At 42.0% G+C, this 24,641-nt stretch overlaps 1 protein-coding gene across 1 annotated transcript in view; it reads left to right on the plus strand.

The window, feature by feature from the left end:
- The window catches only part of alkbh1 (alkB homolog 1, histone H2A dioxygenase), a gene marked incomplete at its 5' end in the record, with an annotated part of 32,736 nt that extends 8,776 nt beyond the window's left edge, over positions 1-23,960 (plus strand). Inside the window, 5 exons of the mRNA XM_083924063.1 lie at positions 7,751-7,859; positions 9,594-9,756; positions 13,023-13,113; positions 20,673-20,866; positions 22,100-23,960. Coding sequence (XP_083780189.1) covers positions 7,751-7,859; positions 9,594-9,756; positions 13,023-13,113; positions 20,673-20,866; positions 22,100-22,532 — 990 coding nt within the window. The 3' untranslated portion in view covers positions 22,533-23,960. The remainder of the gene's footprint in view (positions 1-7,750; positions 7,860-9,593; positions 9,757-13,022; positions 13,114-20,672; positions 20,867-22,099) is intronic.
- Positions 23,961-24,641: the final 681 nt, after the last annotated feature.

Raw genomic sequence — 24,641 nt, forward strand, 5'->3', positions numbered from 1 at the left:
GACTGCTGTCAGGGTGGGGCGGGGGTGGCCATGAGGGGGAGGAGGAGTGAGCAGCGTCAAAGCTGGAACGAACTACTGAAGGTGGACGTTGAGGGCGTAGAGGGGATGACGTGAGAGGGGCGAAGTAGGGTTGTGGGTTTGTGAAGCACGCCTTTGTGGAGGGCAGGGAGGAGGTGAGAGAGGGGTGGCACTGAGATGACGCTGAGGGGGGGGGGGGATTGCTGAGGTCGGTCAAGGGGGGTAAAAATAGAAGTAGGGCAGGGAGTGGGTGGGGATAGCTCCCGGAACTCCAAGGGGGGAGAAAGGCTTACTTTAGGAAGGGAGAAGGATGGAGACCTGGATGGAGGCTTGGAGGGTGTGGGGGAGGGATCTTCACGCGCATTTGAAATGAAGGGGGCGGTAGAGGGGGATGGACACCTCTCCTCTTTGCTCTGGTGTCTCTCATGGTCAGCGCTCTCCTTTTGCAATGGCGGTCCTCTTTCGACGTTCATGATAAGCTGTGTTGTGTCTTCCTTTTTCGTTGGTTCCTCTTGTCTCTTGTCCTTGGCAGTGATGATAGATGGATGACGCAGGAAGTAAGACATGTTGGTCATGAAAAGCTTTACTCCCAGCTTATTTAGACAAAGTCCGTCTGCCTTAAAAAGATGCCTGCGGTCCCAGAAAAAGCTAAAATTGTCAATAAAATGCATTGAACGAGCAAGAAAAGCGCTGGAGAGCCACTCATTCAGCGAGTAAAGTCGACTGAATCTCTCAGCTCCTCTCCCGATCCCTCAGCATTCACAGCGCTGACTGTTTCAAAGAGTTTGAGGTGCTCTCTCAGCTCCCTTGATTGTTGTTTTTCAATGTCATTAAAACCAATGTGCAGAATGATATTTTTCACATTTGGGTGTGCAGCCACAATTTCCAGGATTCTTTTTTCCAAGTCAGACACCGTGTCCTTCGGCAAGCAGAGTACTTGGTGTTGTTATTGCTTTTCATATCTTTTACAGAAAAGTCACCCACAATCAGATTTTCAGGCCCTCTTGTTATCTTTCTCTGTGGTTTTAAGTTAGCAGGTCTTACCCTGCTGCGTGGTGATGGTGGGTTATTAATATCGTCACACCCCTTATTCCGAATGTATGGTGTATTTTTTAATATTGTACTGTCATGACAGTGATGGTGCTGTCGGTTTACCTTCTATGTTTGATCTTCAAAAGAGCACAATAAAAATGTGACACTGAATTTGAAACAGCATATTGTAATTTTTGCATCTATTATTGATTTAACGTGCATGCCCCTAAAACTTCTGGTTGCGCCCCTCAAATGTTCAGTTTGGGCCCACAGTGCTCCTAGTGAAAAAAGTTAGTCTGAAACCTTGTGTAGGGCTTTTGCAGTTTTACATTTTACATATTTTTTATATAGTTTCATCACATTTACAAATATGTCAAAAATAGAAACGGCATTTGTGTATGAAGCATTTCGCCAAGATAATGAGATTATTGTATCCAAATTCTACTTTTTTGTCCTCCAGTTGGAGACCAAACTTTATATTTTCATATGTCAAAACTGGAATTATTTGATCATTATACAGTAAATCATCCAATACTGAAAAGCATTTCAAAAGGTTTTAGTTAATCTTCAATAGAAAACAAACAAATGTTACATAGTTTCCATATCTGAGTTACAAAAGGTACAAATATTCTAATCCAAGTTATACCTTCGATGTAAGAAGTTTCACCGGTAAATCTCATTCATAAGTTTAAAATGAACTTTTTTAGCTTTAGGTGGAATTGGATAAATTAAAAAAAGATTTTCTTTTAATTAGTATGCTGTCATTATTCCATATTGGGACTGTGTGTGGAGTAAAGTTGTGTTTGTATATGAGTTTCCACTAATGGAGAACTTATTGGTGAAATTTAACTTGATAGGTAGTTTGGAAATATCAAAGTCACATCTTAATTAAAAATCTATACTACGAAAAATTCCTGACGATTTTAGAAGGATTATCAGACCAAAAAATTTCACCTTTTCCAAGGAAATTTTGTAACCGTTTTAATATGAAGGTACAGTTCATTGGATCAAAGTCAATTGTATTTAGACCCCCTGTCTCAGCAGAATTCACTTCTTCTTATATAATGATATTTATTTTTCCATATAAATCGAAAACTGTCTCGATTTTCTTGGGTAATTTGTCAGGTACCTCCAATATTCTGGATAGAAAAATGGTGTCCAAGTGCGTCCCCCCCCTGGCTTTTTTTATGCCATCAAATTTTCTTAATCCTTAATGTGTCTATTTTCCAAATCTGCCAGGTACCAAGCTGAACTATTGTCTCAAAGGATTTATTCTTAACCCTTTGCTGCACCCGTCCAGAACCCGAAAAATAAAAAAATGATACAGAAAGTGGCATAACATTTGGAGTAAACAACATACAGAGACAAATGAATACATTTTCCCATACAATTCTGACCCCAGAAATTTAATGGATGGGTTATTTTTTACATTTGACAACACATTAACCCTATTTCTGGATGGTCAAAGATGAAGATGTGTTGAGGACCAACAATTCTCTTTGTTTTTCTTAAGCGCGCAGGGTGTTTTTATTTTCACAGCCTGTTATTTCTTTATCATTAAAGTGTCTATTTTAAGATTATATTTTGTACCAAGCTAAAATAATGACTAAAATGCTTTATTTTTAACCCTTTACACGAGGGGTGCTCACACTTTTTCAGCATACGAGCTACTTATAAAATGATCAAGTCAAAATGATCTACCTACTACAAAAATGCAAAACATATATTTATTTATAAATATAATGAGGATTCTTTATATCTACAATGTATGTTGATGTACATGCATAACCGCATGAGCCAATATTGCATAACACAACACAACACAATTAACTATGTACATTTTTTGTCATTACCCGAGTTTACTCTGATGACTTGCACTGAATTGAATCAGCCAGGGATGCATAGTCCGGACAGTAACTACTGACAGCCAGCCTCAAGCACACTTCCAAATGTTCATCAGTCATGGCAGAACGGTACTTGGACTTTATGATCTTCATGTGGGAAAAGGCTGACTCACATAAATCAGTGGAGCCGAATAATGCTGTCAATGAGGTAGCACATTTCCTCATGTTGGGGTACTTTACCTCTGTGAGTAAGTTCCAGAACTGTCCATGAGCTCTAGACTTCAGCTCAATGTCGGCTTGTAGTGTCAAAATCTCATCTTCCACTCCAGAAGAGTTCAGGTGAAACAGTGATGCAATTTTTGATGCGAGTGAATCAACCTCAGCATCTTCCCGAAAAGGATAGCACATGAATGTAGCAATTGGCTCGAGCAAAGAAAAGTCTTGAAAGCGTTTGTCAAACTCTGACAGACAATTGTCAATCTGCTCTGGGTAGCGTGCACTGTCAAGTTGCACACAGGCCTTCCCTTGCATCTCCAGCTCTGACGCCAGGTTCTGGAAGTTTGCCAAATCATGGCGCTGCAGCTTTGAGGAGAGATGTTGCATTTTTCGTTTGAAAGCATTAACTGAGCTGATCATATTGGTCACTGTTTTGTCTTTTCCTTGCAGCTCTAGATTAAGGTCATTCAACAAGTTGGTCAGATCGGTTAAAAATGCCAAATCTAACAGCCACTGACCGTCATTTAGTTGCGTGTATTCTGCATGTCCAGCTACACGGAAGAACTCCTTAATCTCCGGACAAAGCTCTCGAAATCTTTGCAGGAATTTCCCTCGACTAAGCCATCTGACGTCAGTGTGTAGCAACAACTCAGAGTGGTCGCAGTCAGCATTCTCCAGATGTGCACGGAATAGCCTTCTTTGAAGAGATCTGGCGCAAATAGAACAGGCGATCTTCGTTGCAACATCCATGATCTCTTTCATGTTGAGCATTTTAGCGCATAACGCTTGTTGGTGGATTATGCAATGGTAATTTAGGAAGTCTGGGAAAGCATCGTCCTGCCTGCACTTTGCAATAAATCCATGCAAGCGGCCAACCATTGCGGGTGCTCCATCCGTGGTGATGGACATCAATTTGTACACTGGGAGCTGAGTTTTCCCGACAAAGTTTTTAAAAGCCTGAAATATGTCCTCCCCTCGCGTCTGTTCTTTCATGGGCAGTACTGTTAATAGCTCTTCTTTTGTAGAGATATCACTAAACACCATATGAATGAAAATGCACATCTGGGCTGTGTCACTCACGTCCGTAGATTCGTCCAACTCCAGTGAGAAACACTCGCAATCTCCGATGTCCTTCCAAAGTTGCTGGGTTAAATCTTCCGCCATGGCTTCACAGCGCCGTGTAACTGTACTTCTCGACAGCTGGAGAGCTTTGATCGAAGATAATATTTCTGCCTTATTTTTAAAGTCTCGGAACAATGAGTCAGCGGCTTCAACGAATGCCTCTTTTACCATCTCTCCGTCTTGGAAGGACTTCTTGTTATTAACGATGATGTGACTCACCCGGAACGATGCTTCGGTGGCAGTTTTCGCTTTCGAAGTTTGTTGCGTGAAAAATGACTGCTGTCCGGACAACTGGGATTTCAGTTCCTTCACTTTTCTCTTTCTCAGCTCGCTTTTCGGCAGGAAGTTGGTGTCGTATTTTCCATGAACAGTCCGAAAATGCCGCTCCACATTCCCCTTCTTTGGTATTGCGATGGTAGACTGACAGATGAGGCAAACGCACTTGGAAAATGTCATCGTGAAAAAAAAGTCCTCCTCCCATTCCGTATGAAAGTGATACGTTTTTTTCTTCTTACTTGGTCCAGCTTCCGCACTCATTTTTATACCCTTTCTTAGGTTTAAGAGTAAAAACTGAAGGCTGAAAACTGGCGGTGACTCGCTGACAAGCTTGCTAGTTAGTTAGCACTTAGCGCAGTTGTTTGCTCATGCGCAGTGACCTAAGTGTCAGACAAAATTCAGATGTCACCTGACTGGCTGCCCTGTATATCAATCAAAAGACAGGATGGATGATAGGCTGACGTCAATTTTTTTTAATGTCACGCAATCTACCAATACTACCTTTGCGATCGACCGGTAGATCGCGATCGACGTATTGAGCACCCCTGCTTTACACCAAACCCCTAAAAAACCTAAATATGATAAAAAAGTGGCATTACTTTTGATGTAAACAACTTACAGACAAAAATTGACACATTTTTATTTAGAATTCTGACCCCAGGGATTTAACGGAATGGTTATTTTTAACATTTGACAACAAATTGACTTCTTGAAAATTTGTCGATAAATCGATAATTTGGCAAATGTTTTTTTTTCATATCAATACTAAAATAATTGATAAATAAATAATAAAAGTTGACCTAAACTACTCATCTTCACTGAAGAGATCTTCTAAGTCTATTTAGTCGGGCCGTGGACGGTTGCACTCACACTGGTCAAACGAACTAGACTTTAACCGTGAAACCTCCTGGGGCATGGTACGGATGGACAGTGTGAGCGCGACCTAAGCTGCCTGAAAGCATTGTGGAGTTTAGGAGTCTGCTGTAGTTTCTTCAGGGGATTCACCTTTCCTTTGCTTTTAAAACTGGTACAGTCCTCCCCAGTAAAGACATAGAATCCCAGCAGGTGGCTAAAGTAGCCAGGGCCCACTGATTTCAGACAATTCTGTCACATTTATATGATGAGTATGCAATGTCTGCCAGATGCTTGCTCAAGGTACATTGAGAGGTTGATCTGAGCTGGCATGTTAGAGGAGGATCATCAAAATGTTTGTGTGAGGTGTCCTCACCACACAGGACTTGTACTCTCATTTGACAGCCTGGTGGAGGTACAGGACAATGCGGCTGTCTGTCTCCTCCTGGTTGGACCGCAGTGTATGGATCTCAGAAATCAGGACCTGAAACGAATAAAAAAACCTAAATACTACTATATATAATGTAAAGATTAATACATAAGACAACATATGCATTACTTAAAATGTTTATAAGAGCCTAAATATGGTCTGCAATTGTACATGTCAACCACTTCACTCACAACAGAGCGTGTAGAATGTGTTGAAATTTATGGAATCGTAATGTAGAGGTCAATATTACCGCAGCATTTGGAGAACATATCTTAATATAGTTTGGGTATTTTTAAAGATGAGATCAAAGTAACCAATTATTTCAGATCAAATCAAAACAACCTGGATGTTACCTGGATGCTAGTCAATACATATTTGACCTGAGACAATGCATAGTGTGAGATTGTGTGGCCCACAGCGTAAGGCAATGCAGGCAACTAACGGTTGTCTGCTTGCCTGTGGCAAGTAAAAATAATATTTGGGCAAGTTGAGATTGTTTTCTGTTTTTTGACATTGCTACATTGCACACCTTCGCTCCACTCTCCTCCTCAGCCGCTGAAACACTTATCCATGCCATCATCACCTCCAGACTCTACTAATGCAATAGCATCCTTTATGGCCTCCCCTCCACTGCAAAAACTGCAATATGTACAAAACTCGACTGCTCACTCACTCCCCCTTCAAAGCACACATCACTCCCATCCTCCGTGAACTTCACTGGCTTCCCATACAACAACGTATCAACTTCAAGATCACCTACAAAGCCCTCAACAACCTTGCACCCTCATACCTGACTGATCTCCCCCATCGCCACTCCCCCACTCGCCGCCTCCGCTCTGCTGACGCCAACCTTCTTACCCCATCACCAAAACCAAATATTGCACCCTGGGGGACCGAGCCTTTGCCATTGCCAAAATGAATAGGATGGCGCTATCTACTTTTGACTTTGTTGATGTTCTGCATCCCTCGCCTCATAAGACAGCGGTTCAAAGATGGCGGCAGCAGCAGCAGGACACACTGGCCAGCTTTCTCAGAGGTACTTACTCAGTTTTGTCTTTTGGAAATGACTGGCAGCTGTGCAGAGGAAGTTATTATGTAGCTCATTTCAGGATAGCTCAGTAGATTGCATTAGATGGTATGTGCAGGTGAAAAGAGACAGCGGTTGAACTCGGCAAACAGAATGGTATTTATAGTGTAAGGGGAATATGAATAACCTGCATTCTCTCTGCTCATGTAAACACCATCCTGAATAAGATCATAAGCCTCATAAACTGGATATGTACGTCCATGTAAACGCACTCATTTGTGAATGTGCAGAGATCTCTGCTCCTGAAAATATAGATATGCTTATCACTTAAAAAACATGTCATTTCCAAACTACTGTAGGAACATGGGCCAAGCCTAAGTTTGTTTGAAGAAGAATTACTTTATTCCGCAATGGGGAAATTCAATTTTCACTCTATTTTTTCATTTTACACACACACACACACACACACACACACACACACACACACACACACACACACACACACACACACACACACACACACACACACACACACACACACACACACACACACACACATGCACAGAAAGGACCTATATACATGCAACTAATGGAGAGATGTTAGAGCGAGGGGGCTGCCAGTGACCGGCGCCCCGAGTAGTTGGGGATTCGGAGCCTTGCTCAACAGCACCTCGGCAGTGCCCAGGAGATGAACTGGCACCTCTCCAGCCACCAGTCCATGGTCCACACAGGGACTCGAACCAGCGACCCTCCGGTTCCCAGCCAAGTCACCTATGGACTGAGCTTCTGCCATTTTCTTTTTAATTCCATTGTTTTCAAGTGTCTTTGAGTACTTAGAATAGGGCTCTACAAGTCCTTTGTATTCTTCTCCTCAGCTGATGTAATGTTATTAATTTTAACAAGAAATATTGTCTGTGTCTGTATGATTAATAGATAGTTCCAGGTTTACTGGACCCTTCCTCAGTGAGTGATGTGGAGGCTGCCAGAGTTGGATTACAGCCTGTCAGACACTGGAGATCATTCAGCTTGCAGGGCTGCCCAGGTACAGTAAATGCATGACATATGGAGGGACCAATAGTTATTTACCAAAACCAGACTCAAATACCAAAATAAAATGCAGTATTTACTTGGAGAGAAAACTGACACTGCGAAAAATAAAGATGACAATTGAAAGGAAAACTCAGGGTTTCCTGCGTCCAGCAGCGGAGGTGCGCTGCTTCAGGAATTGAATTGCTGCTGCTGAATTATTATAATCATAAATACTTATTTTATTGAATTAAAAAGGAGAGGTCCTAACAGCACATGAGCGCCAGACCTCGCGTCTCAATGAAGCTCTATCTATAGTGTGGACCAAGCTGTCAAATATGGGACTGGAAAACAGGTATGTCCCATGCACCGCAGACTCTCCCCTTCCATACACACAGTTACACACACTCATACAGTCACATATACACAGTCAGGCACACACAAGTGCCACACATTTCCTCCGAGTCTCTAGCTGGTCTGTTGAGCTACAAAAAAAATATTTTAGGTTTTGTTGTAAAAATTAAGAAAATAAAAGTTCAGCTGCATCGCTCAATGTTAGGACAACCAAAAACAGTGTACTATTTATCGAGTAGCTTCAAATTAACTCCATTGGTACGCAACGGCACTCAAAACTTTTTGTGCATGCGCATGTAGCACCTCTTGCTTTTGCGCTCGACCTGAGACACAAACACCTTTGATATTTGGAACCAGCTCTTTGCCTCACCATCTGAGAGAAGTTCTGTTAACTACATGACGGGGTTACTGTGCAAGGCCCAGATAACATGGAGGGGGAAAGTAGTGATGCTCTGGGCCACAACGTCGCTTGTTTCAGTGAGCCATGCATTAGTCCTCAGCAAAACCCATTGGAGTGGTGAAAGTCCAAGCCACTGGTCCAAAAAACTGAGTGTTGTGTCAAAGCAGCTGCTGAGACCTGCCACCTCTGTGTCTGTCAGCGGAGCACCTGTTCTCCACAGCAGGACTGATCATTAACAGAATGGGAACAAGGATTTAGGGCGCACTCACACTGTCCATCCCTACCGTGCCCCGTACTTTAGGGTACTTGTCCCCCCCTCCCTCTCCCCCTGCGGGTCAGGCTCATTTGTACTCACACTGCCTGGGCCTCGGCGGAATGCTTCTTGCTGCCTATATGTATATATGTATATGTATATATTGATTGACGTCATTGCGATTGACGTCATCGCGATGCGTCACTTTGTTTACAAATCTTTCCATAGACCTCAGAGTATTTGTGCGTCTCGTCCAACTGTTTTGGAATATTTTCATCTAACCAAATCTGCAGTAAACACTCCACCTCCGCATCGCACAAACGTGAACCTTTCGCCGCCATTGTTTTAAATGTCCGCACATGGTTCATCCCTCTTTTTTCAATGTCCGAACAGGTGCACATAAAATGACGTCAGAACCGCCGTTGGCCTCGTGCTCGTGCTCGTACATTTGCAAACGTGCTTTACAAAAGCCCACCTCTCCCAAACGAGGAGGCTGTGGACCTCTCCTAGGCACGGTACGGTTGCACTCACACTGGTCAAACGAACTAGACTTAAGCCTTGAAACGTGCTGGGGCCCGGTACTGATGGACAGTGCGAGTGCGCCCTAATCCTTAAAGGCTAAATGTGACTGTTTTGATTGAGAATAAGCACTAGGTAAATAGGTAATAAACAGTAGGTTAAATTTTAAAGAAGACTTTTCATTTTTGTTTTCATGACCCACTACTGTACTTTGTGTTGCTCAGGGTTCATCTTCATCTCCAATCCATTCCTGCTCGGCTCCCAACCCTTCTGGGTCAGGCAGTGTCTGAAGACGTACCCTCAGAAGCCCAATGTCTGCAACCTGGACACGCACATGTCTCCCTCTGACACCCAGGACATCTGGGGAAAGAGTGTTCATACCCTTAGGTAAGAGAATTCTGGCAGCAGTCCTTTTGGCTGAACATGTCTTTCATCAAGGATCAGGGCCAGAGCCCCCTCCTTAACATGTCCCTGTCCTGTATGGACTACACATTAGGTGCATTTCCACTATGGTCGACTACCCAAAATGTAGCGCGTCTATCTCGCCAAAAACGCCCCTAATTTGCATGTGAGTAGCTCAGGAGGCTGTTTGACCGGGTAGAAAATGGCCCTGTCGGATAATACGGCCCACTTTAAATCATACTACAACTATTTTGTATTTCTCTTGAGGAAGAACGCGCCGCTGTATCACTGATCAGCTGATGACCGGCGACCCAAACCTATTCAGAGTGATAAGTCACCTCCGGAGTCTTGTAAATACCTCTCCAGCCTTTTTTCTGTAATGGAAATGATACCAGTGAAAGGCCATATGAGAGGGCGTGCCCTGAAACTTTCCGGGAGGCCACTCTATAGGGCTAATGGAAACACGCCTATTAATTAATCTGGTGAGAGAACCTGCTCGGCTGCCTCCCCCTGCTCCCGTTACACATTGTGATGGCAAGCGTTTTTATTAGGGATGGGGGAAATATTGATTCTTAGATGAATCGCGATGCGGACGTGGGAGATTCTGAATCCATTCACTGGACCAGTATAATATCACTAATGCCAAGTTCCCACTGCAAGTGTTAAACTACACAACTTGCTGTCTTGTGTCGAGAGTCACCAACTCCAAGATCTTTCACCAGAAGGAATCCCTGATGTCTTCAGCTCCAGATATTAAAACAGGAGAAATGAGAAACAGTGACACCAACGGCAGAAGGATGACACGCGATAAACGGTGAGTAACTGAGACCTTTGTGTAAAATAAATCAAAATATTTCCTCTCATTAATCATATCAAGAATTCATAAATGCAATTCTTACAATGAATACACACAAAGCTGTTTGATGGATTCTCTCTGCGGTACAAAAAAACTAAACAAGATGTGTAGTATCATAAATTCAAATGAAGTTATCTTTTTAATATGTTCTGTAATTATTAGGCCGCCCCTAAATAGAAATAAAAAATATATCATTACCGGAGACCAAAATTTCATTGGTCGATTGGTCGAAGGGAAAAGAACAAAAACATTTGGAGCCCTGTCTTGTAAAAGTTAACTGAAAATCTATATTGACTGGCGGTAAGTATTCGGCCTAAAAGGCTGGAGGGCTTTTAATTTAAAGGGCCAGATACAGGAAGTCGTGACACTGACTCACTGTCAGTGTTCATACTATATACATTGATTAGTCGACTAATCGCTCCATATGACGACCACTGGTTGAGCAAGAAAATCCTTGGTCGGAATTTATTCTCAAAAAATAATTCTCAAATAATGTTTACACTGATATTGTTAGGAGCACATCTTTTTAATATGGTTATCATAGGCTATATCATAGGTTTTTATACAGTGTTTATTTTTATAGCTTTAGTTTTATTTTTGTTTTAAAAACGTTTTGAAAGGTGCAATAGAAATATGGTTTATTAATAACTATACATGTTCATATATATATATATATATATATATATATATATATATATACCCAAATTGGTTACGAAACAATTGATTATTCCATTCTGGCTATGGGGGTGCTGAATGTCTGATTTTACCATATAGATGCTTGGTTTCTCCCAATAAACAGTGATAAATGGCCTATTTGGGTATAAATATAAGCCTATTAATAAATACTGTTGCTTAAAATGTGAAAATAACTCATGTGCTTTTAATCTATGTCCTTAGAGCGTACTCACACTGTCCTCCCGGACCGCGACCCGGACTTTAGGGTACTTGTCCCCCCTCCCTCTCCCCCCGCGCCCCAGCCCCGTTTGTACTCACACTGCCAGGGCCGGCCAATGCTTCTTGCTGTCCATACGCCATCACACCGTAACACGTCACACGCATTGATCGCGTGTGTGTGGCTTTGTTTACAAATCTTTCCATAGACCTCGGAGTTTTTGTGCGTCTTGTCGACTGTTTTTGAATATTTTCATCCGACCAAATCTGCACTAAACACTCCACCCCCGCACCACACCAACGTGAACCTTTCACCGCCATTGTTGTTGTTGTTAAATGTCCGCGCATGGTCCGTCCTCCTATTTACATGTCCGAACAGGCGGACATAACGATACTGCCGTAGGGCTCGTGCTCGTGCTCGTGCTCGTACACGTGCGCACGCTCGTGCTCGTACATGTGCAAACGGCTCCACTAAAGCCCACCTCTTTGGCCGCCCCACCTCTTTGGCCTCTTTTAGCTGAAAAAACGGTTTTGGCCGCGGCCAAAAGGACAGTGTGAGTAGGCTCTTAGTGTGCAGGAATAACCCCCTCCACCTCTTAGACTAAGTTCAGGATCTGGCACCGTCAGAGGGCATCTTGGCTGGGCTTTAGATCTATCTGGGCGTCAGAAATACAACAGTCTGCTCCTGTTTATTCATCAGCATCATTTCATTTGAATATTAGCACATTTGTTGTTTTTCATTATAGACGTTCAATCCGACACAGTGCCGTGAAAGTGAAACCACAGTTCTGAATATACTGTCAGCTATTGTCAAAGAAAGATACAAACAAAACACATTTAAGAGCATCCTATTAGTTGTTATAACCTATCAGATATCAGATCTCTCAGTAACCCTCTGCCTGACACGCACTCTTGCACCCACCGCTGTCTGCCTCATGTCAATGGCTTGCCACCTCGGATTAGAGGGTTTTTCCATTAGCAAAAAATAAAACGAAAACCGATGGGTTTGGTCTCCGGTAATGATATATTTTTTATTTCTATTTAGGGGCGGCCTAATAATTACAGAACATATTAAAAAGATAACTTCATTTGAATTTATGATACTACACATCTTGTTTAGTTTTTTTGTACCGTAGAGAGAATCCATCAAACAGCTTTGTGTGTATTCATTGTAAGAATTGCTTTTATGAATTCTTGATATGATTAATGATAGGAAATATTTTGATTTATTTTACACAAAGGTCTCAGTTACTCACCGTTTCTCGCGTGTCATCCTTCTGCCGTTGGTGTCACTGTTTCTCATTTCTCCTGTTTTAATATCTGGAGCTGAAGACATCAGGGATTTCTTCTGGTGAAAGATCTTGGAGTTGGTGACTCTCGACACAAGACAGCAAGTTGTGTAGTTTAACACTTATAGTGGGAACTTGGCATTAGTGATATTATACTGGTCCAGTTTCCCAACAGCCTGCCTTTGTAAGTGAGCTGTGTTTGATTTCCTCCACAGTTTGCATCTCTCTGGAAAGAGAAAACCAAAGACTTTACTAGACAAGCTACGCTGGGTAACTCTGGGATATCATTACAACTGGAATACCAAGGTAAGCAGCAACATGCTACACGTTCTGCTTTACTTGAGGATCCTGTGGGTAGGATGGAGGTATACACTGATGCTACTTGTCAGTGACACTCAATAAACCTTAAACATTAAAATTTTAAAGACTGTTTAAATATCTTGCTTCATCTATCATGGGACTACCCACACTAAACAAAATGAAGATTTATCCTAGGGATGTTAATGAATAATGGATCGGTTAATTGCTGTCAGTTATTTCACTGAATAAAAGAAGATGAGGGGCATGTCCAAAAGAGTTGTGTAGATTTGCTGTATTAAGATAAGATAAAATCAGCCTTTTTTCATACCCAGAGGGGAAATTCAGGTATTTGTTAGATTACATTCAGTTTACATAAGTAAATGTGAATTAAAGCTGCAAGCAGCAGTGAACTGGCCCTTGCACCCGGTGCATGTCGGGGAGGTGACTGGTTGCTGGCACTCATGGCAGTGTGCTTTATATTGAGAATTTCATGTAAATCTGATTAATTTTGTCATATAAGTCTGATTTCATGTTGCTAGTAGGTGGTGCTGTGCCTGTTAGACGATATTGGCATGTAGTTGTCCTCAAGCCGTGACTCTTACCATCTCTTGGAAATTTGTTGCAGTTTGGGCAATTCATGCTAAAGTTAGAGCGACTTCCTGTTGATGGTGGGCACAAAAGGGTACCATACCATTGCCCAACATACACAAAACATGCATCTTGTTTCTATACATCAAGTGTAGAACCCACAATGTAAGTTTCATGTAAATCGGTACATATTTGTCACTTTTCCTGTTGCCAGTAGGGGGCGCTATGCATATGACTAAATGGTGAGATGCAGATGTGTTCAGGCCTGGACTGTAATGAATCGGAATCATGAGAAATTTTGGGCATATTGGACTATGTATGTTGACGTTACAACCACTTCCTGTTTCATGACGAAGGATGGTCACCACGACAACAGAATTCGATGAAAAGCCAAAAGCTACATGATCAAGTATCATGAAGGTCTTAAGTCTGTGCTGACCGGATTTGATGTGGATGTTTTCAACCGGCTAGGAACAGGACATCAAAATATATAAAATGTAACTTCCTGTTGCCAGTAGGGGGCGCTATTACTATGATTCAAATGTGTCCTACATATGTGTTCAGGGCGGACTTATTAAACATGTGAAGTTTGGAAAAGATCTGAACACCTGTTGTGCAGTTTCAATCATTCCTGATACGTTTGGTGCAAATTGGACAATGTATGATCATGTTAATGATGAAAACGCGTATGCAATATAGCGTTGCCCATGTCTTGAAGGTGTACATACCAACTATGATGTCATTCCGTTGATATCTGTAGGAGGAGTTTGTTCAAGTACATGCATGTTCCAATCAAAATGGCGGACTTCCTGTTGTGTTTAGGGCATACCTCCAAGAGGATTTTTGTGTGTCTCTGCATTCTTCACATGCCTTCCAATTTTCATACATGTAGGTGAAAGCACATTGAGGGCCTCGACTTTGGCAATATTCAAGGGGGTGATATTGAGCTAATTTGCCACGCCCTAGACTGAGACCCATAAGATATCAAATTTTTCACCACTTCTAGTCAGTGTGCAAAGTTTAAAAAAAAAAAGAAGTAAATTAAACATGTTTAGGCCCTCAAAAACGCGACTTAAGAGGAGGAAAAATAATAATAATAATAATAATTAAAGCTTCAAGCAGCGATGAACGGGCCCTCGCACCCGGTGCATGTCGGGGAGGTGGCTGGTCGCAGTGTGCTTTAGATATTGAGAATTTCATGTAATTCTGATTCATTTTTTCATATAACTCACATTTCCTGTTGCCAATAGATGGCGCTGTGTCTGTCAATATTGGCATGTAGTTGTCTTCAGGCCTCGACACCAATCATCTCTGGGAAATGTGGTGCAGTTTGGGCAATTCACGCTAAAGTTAGAGCAACTTCCTGTTTATGGCGGGCGGCACAAAATGCCTGCCATGCCATTACCTAACATACACAAAACATGCATTGTGTTTCCCTACATCAAGTGTAGAACCCACGATATGTTTCATGTAAATCGGTTATTTGTCATTTTTCCTGTTCCTGTTAATAATAATAATAATAATAATAATAATAATAATAATAGTAGTAACAATAATAATCATCATCAATACCATTACAATAGGACGCTGGCAGAAAAGTAAAAACACAGTAAAACACAAAAGCTTTAAATTTTGTCATTGTGAAGGTCTTGTGATTCTGATGACATTTGAAATTATTAAAGCTATGTGGTTACCAAATTTTTGTGAATATCAGAGCAATTTTGTTTCAACTGAGGCCTTCCAGGCCTTAGGGGGTGCCATTGCGCCAGCTTAACACACATGGACCCAATCCCTGTATATTTTCACAATGTTTAAGGGTTCTCATGTGTCTGCCAAGCTTTGAGCGCTTTTGAGTATAACAAGTGCACCAGAAATGCATTCATGTGCTCAAAGTAATTAGGGGGGCGCTTTAGACCGGACATGCCACACCCAGGTCAAATTATAACATATAAAAAAGGATATAATTGGTTTGAACATGTGTCCACAGTTTTGTGCATTTTTGTGCATTTTTTGATCATAAAGGCCTCAAATATGTGTTCATTAAAAATTTAAATGAATGCACAAAATCCGACTTTCTGTTAGGCAAAAAAAATGTCAATATATTCTTCAAGATGAGAAATGTTCCCACCAAATTCCATGAACATCAAAATAACTTTTTCCCAACCATGGCATGCATTTTGGGGCGCTATGGATACCACTGGCCCACCCACAAGTCCAATTACTGCAGAACTTTGCAATTTTTGCTCCTGCTGACCTGTGTGCCAGTTTTGGTGAGTTTTCGAGAATCCCAAGCCCCTCAAAATGTGACTAAGTTTGACACATAAAGCTGACTTTCTGCGCGGCTCCTATTTGTGGATTTCAGCTCAGCATTTAACACCATACTCCCCAACAGACTAATGACCAAACTTTTAGAACTGGGAATATACAACTCCATCTGCCTTTGGATCAAGGACTTCCTGTCGGTACGCTCCCAAAGGGTGAAGGTAGGCCCCCACAGCCCTTAGCCTAAACATCGGCTCGCCTCAGGGCTGTGTGCTGAGCCCCCTACTCTACACCCTCTACACGCATGACTGCACCCCTACACACTCAAGCAACACCATCATCAAGTTTGCGAGTGCTGGTGCCATACTCTCCGGGGGAATTGTTGGGTCTATGTAAATCATAAATAAGTCATAGAGTGTGGTCTATACCCAGTCTGTAAAGTGTCCTGAGATAACTTTTGTTATGATTTGGCACTATAAATAAAATTGAATTGAATTGAATTGAATTTTGGGGCTCATCTCTGGGGGAGTTGAGTTGGCTTACCGGGACGAGGTGGAGCAGCTATCAATGTGGTGTTCAGACAATAACCTCGTCCTGAACACCTCCAGGACCAAGGAGACGGTCATAGACTTCAGGAGGAAAGCCAAAACAGACACTCAACCCCTATTCATCGGGGGAAACAAGTGGAAAGGGTAACGGATTTCCGGTTTCTCGGTGTGCACATACTGGAGCACTTAACTTGGAACATTAACACCTCATCCCCCATCAAGAAAGCACAACAGTGACTGTACTTCCTGAAAGATCTCAGGAATAACAATCGGAACTTTTGGTGTCATTCTATCGTTGCTCCATAGAAAGCATCCTGACTTACTGCATGCTGACTTTCTGTTGGACTTAGGGTATGGCTCCAAGAGGCTTTTTTAAAAGTCTCCATACTTAACATCTGCTTATCAAATTTCATTCATCTACATCACATTTAAAGCTGGGGACCTCATAAATGCTAAAAGTAATTAGGGGGCGCTATAGAGCCGACGTGCCACGACCAAGCCCAATTGTGGCATCAAATTGAAGTGATGAATGTGGGTGAAACATTTTGTTAGTTTTGTGCATCCTAAAGTCCTTAAACATGTGTAAAATGAAAATTGACGCCAAAATCCAAAATGGCCGACTTCCAAAAATTCCAAAACTGTACATGTGCTATTTAAGATGAGAGCAATGATCCCACCAAATTTAATGAACATCAAAAGAACTTTATCCTGACCATGGCGTGCGTTTGGGGGCGCTATGGAGCCCGCTGGCCACTCCGACCCCAATGATTTTTTTTACTTTGCAATTTACGCCACTTCTGACCTGTGTGCCAATTTCTGTAAGCCAACGTGCATCCTTAGCCCCTCAAAAATGTGATGGCGCAGTAGAATAATAATAAAAATGTCATCCAAAATAATAGTTTTCCTCGCACTTTCAGTGCCAGGGACCATTTCGGCGGTTCACCATGGACCTCGGACTGGCAATTCTTTAAATCGTTGGTACCGGCCTACAGGAGTAGTGTGGAGGCCGAGCTATGCTGTGAACACAGCTGGAGGGCAGAGGACTCAAACTCCCTGACACTGGTTCAAGGGCGGCAGAAGGTCTGGCCGCCGCGTACCCTCACGTGTGTGCTGATTCCAGCGATCCGGTGGTGATGAAGCCAGTCCACGGCAGGGTGGTGGTCCCCATCCTCCCACTCTGCAGGGCGAAGGCAGGAGGTGAGGGGTGCCGATGACTTGGCTTTGGCTCCCTAAGATGAGCGACGAGCTTCGCCTGGGTCTGGGACTTAAGAGCACGATCGCCTGGGTCATGGAGATGGTGGAGAGATCCAGGAGGATTTTGAGTGGCAGTTCTCCATCCGCCATCCAGGAGGATGCAGAACTGCAACTCTGCAGGGCGAAGGCAGGAGGTGAGGGGTGCCGATAATTTGGCTTTGGCTCCCTAAGATGAGCGACGAGCTTCGCCAGGGTCTAGGACTTAAGAGCGCGATCGCCTGGGTCGTGGCGATGGTGGAGAGATCCAGGAGGCTTTTGAGTGGCAGTCCTCCATCCGCCAGCAGCCCATGTCACCAGTTGCTTTTAGATTCCACTGAGTTCAAAAAGTTATTTTAAAAGTGGCGCCTCGCTAGTGCGATTCGGCGTCACAACTTCTGTGTTTTACTTCTCTGGTGTAATCAGAGGCAACCACAGACCTGATGGTTAAAAGCTTTGGTCTATGTTAAAAGCTTGGCCCGAGTGATTCCAAAGATAAAAACGAGAATCTGTGTTAAAAACATTTTCTGGAGCTGAAGTGACGGGAAATCCAGTGAAATCTAGCAACTCTGCGCATGCGTAGGATCAACTACCACTACATGGGGGTGAAGACATTGTCCCCTCCGATTATGCCAAAAGCAATACCAGAGCATCATTATTGGAAAGGGAAGTGTTTTACACCAGGGGCGGAGCCAGACATTGTGACCCTCTGGGGCTTAGCCCTGGGGGGGGGGGGGGGGTGTTAATTTTTAATTTCTTTGATTTGGTTTCCTGCATTTTAGGGTGACCTACTGGACGTTGGCAAATCCTAAATCCCTTCTGATTCATAGCCTACATTTTAAGATGCAGGGCCTGCACAAGACACTACTAAACTAGGACTAAAAGTAGATCAAACCAAATAAATAATTAGTTTCATATTTTAATCAACATCAACATCATTACTCACTGAGCGAAATCAGTGCATTATCATTATTTTAAATTCAAATAAGTATTTTTAAATTAAAATAATGATAATGCATGGATGTTTTATACATATGCACACAAATTACTAACTGCTACGTTGTTTAGAGGTTTGTCCACATCTGAATGGTTGAAGTCTTTTGAGTTAGTTAAAATGGGTCAAAGTTCAATGAACGTGGATATGGATATGGATGAAAGCTGAAAGTAAACAAGAGACAGTCTGGCATCAGCCTCGCTTTGGGAACATCCCTAACATGTTCGCTGCTCGTCAAACAGCGAATGCAGCAACACGATAGCTGGAAATGTTTTATCTAAATCATTAATAAAGCTTGAGTTAAATTGCCAGTATGTTAAACATGGATAGCTGTATAGTTTTTAGGTAACACACAACACTGTAAAATATAGGCTGAGACAGAATCAGAATCCACTGACCACTGAATGTCTGTCTACTAAAACACTTTTGGATACCAGCTGCGCATGTTGGCGCAGGATGGTTAAGCGCACTATCTCGCTGACTGTTGAGAGAAACGCTGCACGGAAGGTTCAGACACAATTCAGAGACAGTTTACAATGAGTAACATGCAATTTATACTAGGGAAAACGTGTTGCTCCTGGTAATTTGACGTTAGCAGGTGTGTTGGCAATTTTTTTCAGAAACAGTATATTTTTCTTTCCGGTACGCCATACCGGCCAGTACCGGCTTACTTTCACCCCTGAGTGTGAGACAGAGCAAGATGTAAATGTTCTTGTTGGGCTAAAGCCATTAACATTGTGAATACAAGGTGAATGAGTTCTGCCTCTGCCAACAAAAACAAAGAATGCGTTTGACGGGACCCTGCCACAATGGCGAATACCATGATATCAGGGCTAGGCTAACAGCACACGCTACTAGATAAACGGCAGGGGGGGTCAATGTTGACATTTTTTTCCGGTAACGGGATGAAATGGGAGTCATTTTATTAACATTTTGTAACGGGTAGTGGATTTATTAGAGGGTAGAGACTGACACGGGAGGTCTCTAGCAGAGGCAAGTGCGGGCACTCCTGTGTCAGGCTTTATTTGAGTTCCCTCTGGTAAACCGCTAATTCAAAGATAATATTTCTTAGTGTGTTCTAAAACAGAAACTTAATAAAACTTTTGGGGTTTTGCCATTTTTCATTAAACAACCAATAACAAAATCCAGATGAATAGAGCAAATTTGACCTACAAAGATCGAAAAATATGAATTAAAAGGTTAAGCACATGTAAAACATCTATCTTCTCTTAAATAAATAGCCTGTGGAAGTAGTTGTCAATGACACAATAACAACACATTAATATGGTCGAATCATTTTCAGTGATAGTTACCTAATTTATACATGATAGTATGTTAAAAATCATTCTATGATAATATGATGACATGACCACATTCAAACAGCATAGAATTTGAAATAAAATCATTATTTGAGATTTTACATTTCTTCATGATGTGACACCAAGTATGTATTTATACCATACTCAGATTCCTCTTGCTACAATTTCTGTGACCCTATATTAAAAAATACAGCATTAAAGCATTTCTGTACTTGGGCAATCATTCATCTCAGGACAATCAGTCATGAAACAAACATATTTCTTTACAGATTAACAATACTCACATTATTATACAGTTTACACTTCATTTAACAGTTATTTTAAAACATATGGAGAGAGTCTTTCTGATATCATCTGTAACCATATCCTGAGGATGTGTAGGAATGCTGGAATGTATGGAATAAAGTTTGGTGAAAAGTTGGGTTTGCATCCTGTGAATCCCAATACGAAAAAAGGATCTTTGTTTGCTTTTGTTAATCATTTTATTGTCATTTATTATTTTGTCAGTTTGTTTTCTAGAAAATAAATCTCTAGACCATATGGCCCGGTCTTGGCCCAGGCCTGTAACAACATATCTCTTCCTGTGCAAAGCTCAAATTGTTTCCTTTGTTGTTCCATTCACAGAATTACTCAGCCAACCATTACACTCCTTTCCCAGCTGATCTTCACTTGCTGTCCTCCCAAATAACAGCTGCCTGTGGGTTTCCGGGGTTCAATGCAGAGGCAGGAATCCTCAACTACTATCGGTCTGATTCATCTTTGGGAATCCATGTGGATGAATCCGAACTGGATCACAGCCAACCGCTGCTGTCATTCAGGTAAGAGGGGAGAACACTGCTGAGAGGAAGGAATTCTTCTGCTCATGTAGGGTTTCAGAATGCCTTTGCAGTTATTAGGGTTCTAATACAAGATACAAGCAATTTTGATCACAAATAGGTAATTTATAAAACTCATGCACCCTTTGAGGTAACAGCCGATTTGACGGCATTAGGAACCACTCCCAGACCATTAAAAAGTGACGCCAATGGGTTGTAACGGTGAGGGTCATGTCTCAGTCAATGCATACATTCTCACAATCTAAACTTTAAAAACATCAAATAAATCAGAAGCCAGTGTATGAAGAACATCTTAAACTAAACTGTTGAATTCACCAAATGTTTGATCAAACTTCAACAAAGTGTTTAACAATATACCTGAAACCTGACTTTCCAAGATGGATCAATTCACATGATTTGCATTTGCTTAGCATATCCATCTGGGGGTTCTCGTTTGGAGCGGGGGCGAAAATACTGGTTGCTGATTGGATAAACCATATGTCTATCACTAATAAATCAACCAATCAGATCAACGTAACAAAAGTATGATGTACTAACACTGTTGAGGCAAAACTCAGAAAGTGAACAACATGTTGGTAAAGGATATTTGCCATTTGTGTAATGCAAATTTATGGATAAAAGGCACAATTTCAGGTGCCTGGTCCATATTCCAACAGAAGGATCACAGAGGAAAAAGCTGAACCTTCGCTTCTCGTTTTGCCAGACTTAAATCCGCCTCAAAACCAACGCTGATTGGTTCGGTCACTTGGTAAACTTATCCAGATTTTCTCCGCCGGACATTACCAGACTGATCTGCGAGTAAAATACAATGGAGCTCACAAGATCAGGATGGTCTCACGAGGCTAGAAATCAGCAGCATGATATGCGATTATTTTTATGATTTTATCACAAAAATTTTGACTGATCTAAGAGTTTTAAGTTTAAATAAACAAAAATACTCCAATATCATTGACTCAACGTGAGAAGGTGTTAGGAAAACCAGTGGCGCAGCCAGTAAGTCACCAATTCATGCATGTGGTATGGTTTCAAGTGCTTATGAGTTCTATCTGCTTGCTCACCGATTATTGCTGCTTGAAGCTTTATTTTTTAATTGTTTTATCGTGCCAGCAATTCAGGATGTTGCAATATGGCAAATAAAAATACCTCATTGCCAAGTTAACTACAGAAACCTATTCCAATACCCTCACTGTATATCTTCCTTTCTTTTTTTGATAGTTTTGGGCAGTCAGCCATCTTCCTCCTGGGAGGAATCCACAGACAGGACCCCCCTATTGCTATGTACATGCACAGTGGGGACGTGATGGTGATGTCAGGACGGAGCCGCCTTCTTTACCATGCTGTCCCACGTATCATTTCAGCACCCCAGGGACATACAGCTTTAGAGGTGGAAGGTTGTAGCATGGCTTCATCTCTACAGGACACCACTGCGATGGAGTCAGTGTCAGAGGAAGACTGGGAGGTGTGCTCCAGGTACACCCAGGGCTCCAGAGTAAATGTGACTGTCAGACAGGTTCTGGGGCCTGGGCAGAGCTTCCAAGAATCACCTTCTTCTCACCAAGCAACTGATGCAGGCCAGACAGTGGGCTTCCATGACAGACCAGCAGATGGAGTGAGTGAGAAGAAGAAGAGGATTAGTAGCTTTGAGTGACTCTGTTGATACTGTAGAGCGTGGGTTCCCAAACTTTTTCAACTTGAGACTCAAGAGAAAATTTGGTGTCTCCACAGGAAAAATACACTATGCATTCATGCAATCAAAAGAGAGGGAATAATAAAAGCACACTTAATGTTACCTCAGCCAGAAAAAACAATAATTTACTTATCATAGCATTGTTATGCTTTTTACTCTGCTTATTGGTGACGAATAAAAATGGGTCTCGACCCTCACCTTACAGAAGCCACTTCAGATGCACTCAGTCTTTGAAACCATCTTTCTGTTAATTTTATTCAATTATCACACAAGACATAACAAACCTATTGCATGTTTGCAAAAGGTAGTTACTTAGTTCAAAAACCCATTTTGGTTATTTCACATGGGAGATTTCTGTAATCAGGCTTTTTTTAACAAGCTTGAGGTGGGCGGGGCACAGTTGGAACTTTGAATGTCTTACCAAGTCGACAGTGGAAAGACGCAGAAGATGAAGGAGTAGCTCTGCATATGGATGGTAGGGAGGACAGAATTGTCCCTACTGATATCTGAGCAGATCTGTTTGCATTATCTTACTAACAGACGTGAAGGAGGTGAGAGCTGCTCAATGTGATCTACCTCTTTTAACTTATAAAACATTTGGACTGCTTTGTGGAGTAAGCACTGAAGGTCCCTGCGAGAGCAACCTGGATCCACGTGAACCACTGCAAGAAAGTCCCAGCTCCAACTGAACCAGTGACAAGCTCCTAAAGAATCACAGAGACTGTCGTGACTAACATCTGTGACTAGCACACCTGTGACATCACGAGCGCCAGTTGGCGCACACAGTTACACTGCTCTCAACACATCTCTGCTATAGGGAGAAGACATCGAGTGCAGAGGATGTTGGATGTGATGTCCACAAGAGAACACATACCATCTCTTTTATAACACACCTATCTCACAGACACCACAAGGAAGAAAATGAATTGCTGAAGTAAAAAGACTATACCTGTTATGTATTAAGTCATATTGTTATGATCCTTGTCGCAGGGCTTGTAATCACGCTAGTCATTATATTTGGTCCGGTTAACCTATGATTGAAGTCTGATGTTTGTCTAACTGGTATCAGTGTCTCTGATGTGGTAAGTGATTTGTGGAAACCTAGATGATAACATAAACAAATCACTCCATCATACGGGTCAGTTGCTCGGGTGAACTCAATACAAACTGACTGGCTGATACCTGGTGAAGTGTTGAAAAACAACTGTTTCAGTCTTGATGCTTGATTAACTGGGATACTTGTTTTTATACTTAGTTGATCCTAGAGGATCAAAAGGGGGGGTACAGTGCCTTGCGAAAGTATTCGGCCCCCTCTAACCTTTCAACATTTTGCCACATTTCAGGCTTCAAACATAAAGATATAAAAGTTTAATTTTTTGTCAAGAGTCAACAACAAGTAGGACACAATCGTGAAGTGGAACGAAATTTATTGGATACTTTAAACTTTTTTAACAAATAAAAAACTGAAAAGTGGGGCGTGCAATATTATTCGGCCCCTTTACTTTCAGTGCAGCAAACTCACTCCAGAAGTTCAGTGAGGATCTTTGAATGATCCAATGTTGTCCTAAATGACTGATGATGATAAATAGAATGCACCTGTGTGTAATCAAGTCTCCGTATAAATGCACCTGCTCTTTGATAGTCTCAGGGTTCTGTTTAAAGCGCAGAGAGAACCATGAAGACAAAGGAACACACCAGGCAGGTCCGAGATACTGTTGTGGAGAAGTTTAAAGCCGGATTTGGATACAAAAAGATTTCCCAAGCTTTAAACATCTCTAGGAGCACTGTGCAAGCAATTATATTGAAATGGAAGGAGTATCAGACCACTGCAAATCTACCAAGACCCGGCCGTCCCTCCAAACTTTCATCTCAAACAAGGAGAAGACTGATTTGAGATGCAGCCAAGAGGCCCATGATCACTCTGGATGAACTGCAGATAACTACAGCTGAGGTGGGAGAGTCTGTCCATAGGACAACAATCAGTCGTGCACTGCACAAATCTGGCCTTTATGGAAGAGTGGCAAGAAGAAAGCCATTTCTCAAAGATATCCATAAAAAGTCTCGTTTAAA

The sequence above is a fragment of the Echiichthys vipera genome, assembly GCF_963691815.1.
Source record: "Echiichthys vipera genome assembly, chromosome: 12".
Classification (NCBI taxonomy): Eukaryota; Metazoa; Chordata; class Actinopteri; order Perciformes; family Trachinidae; genus Echiichthys; species Echiichthys vipera.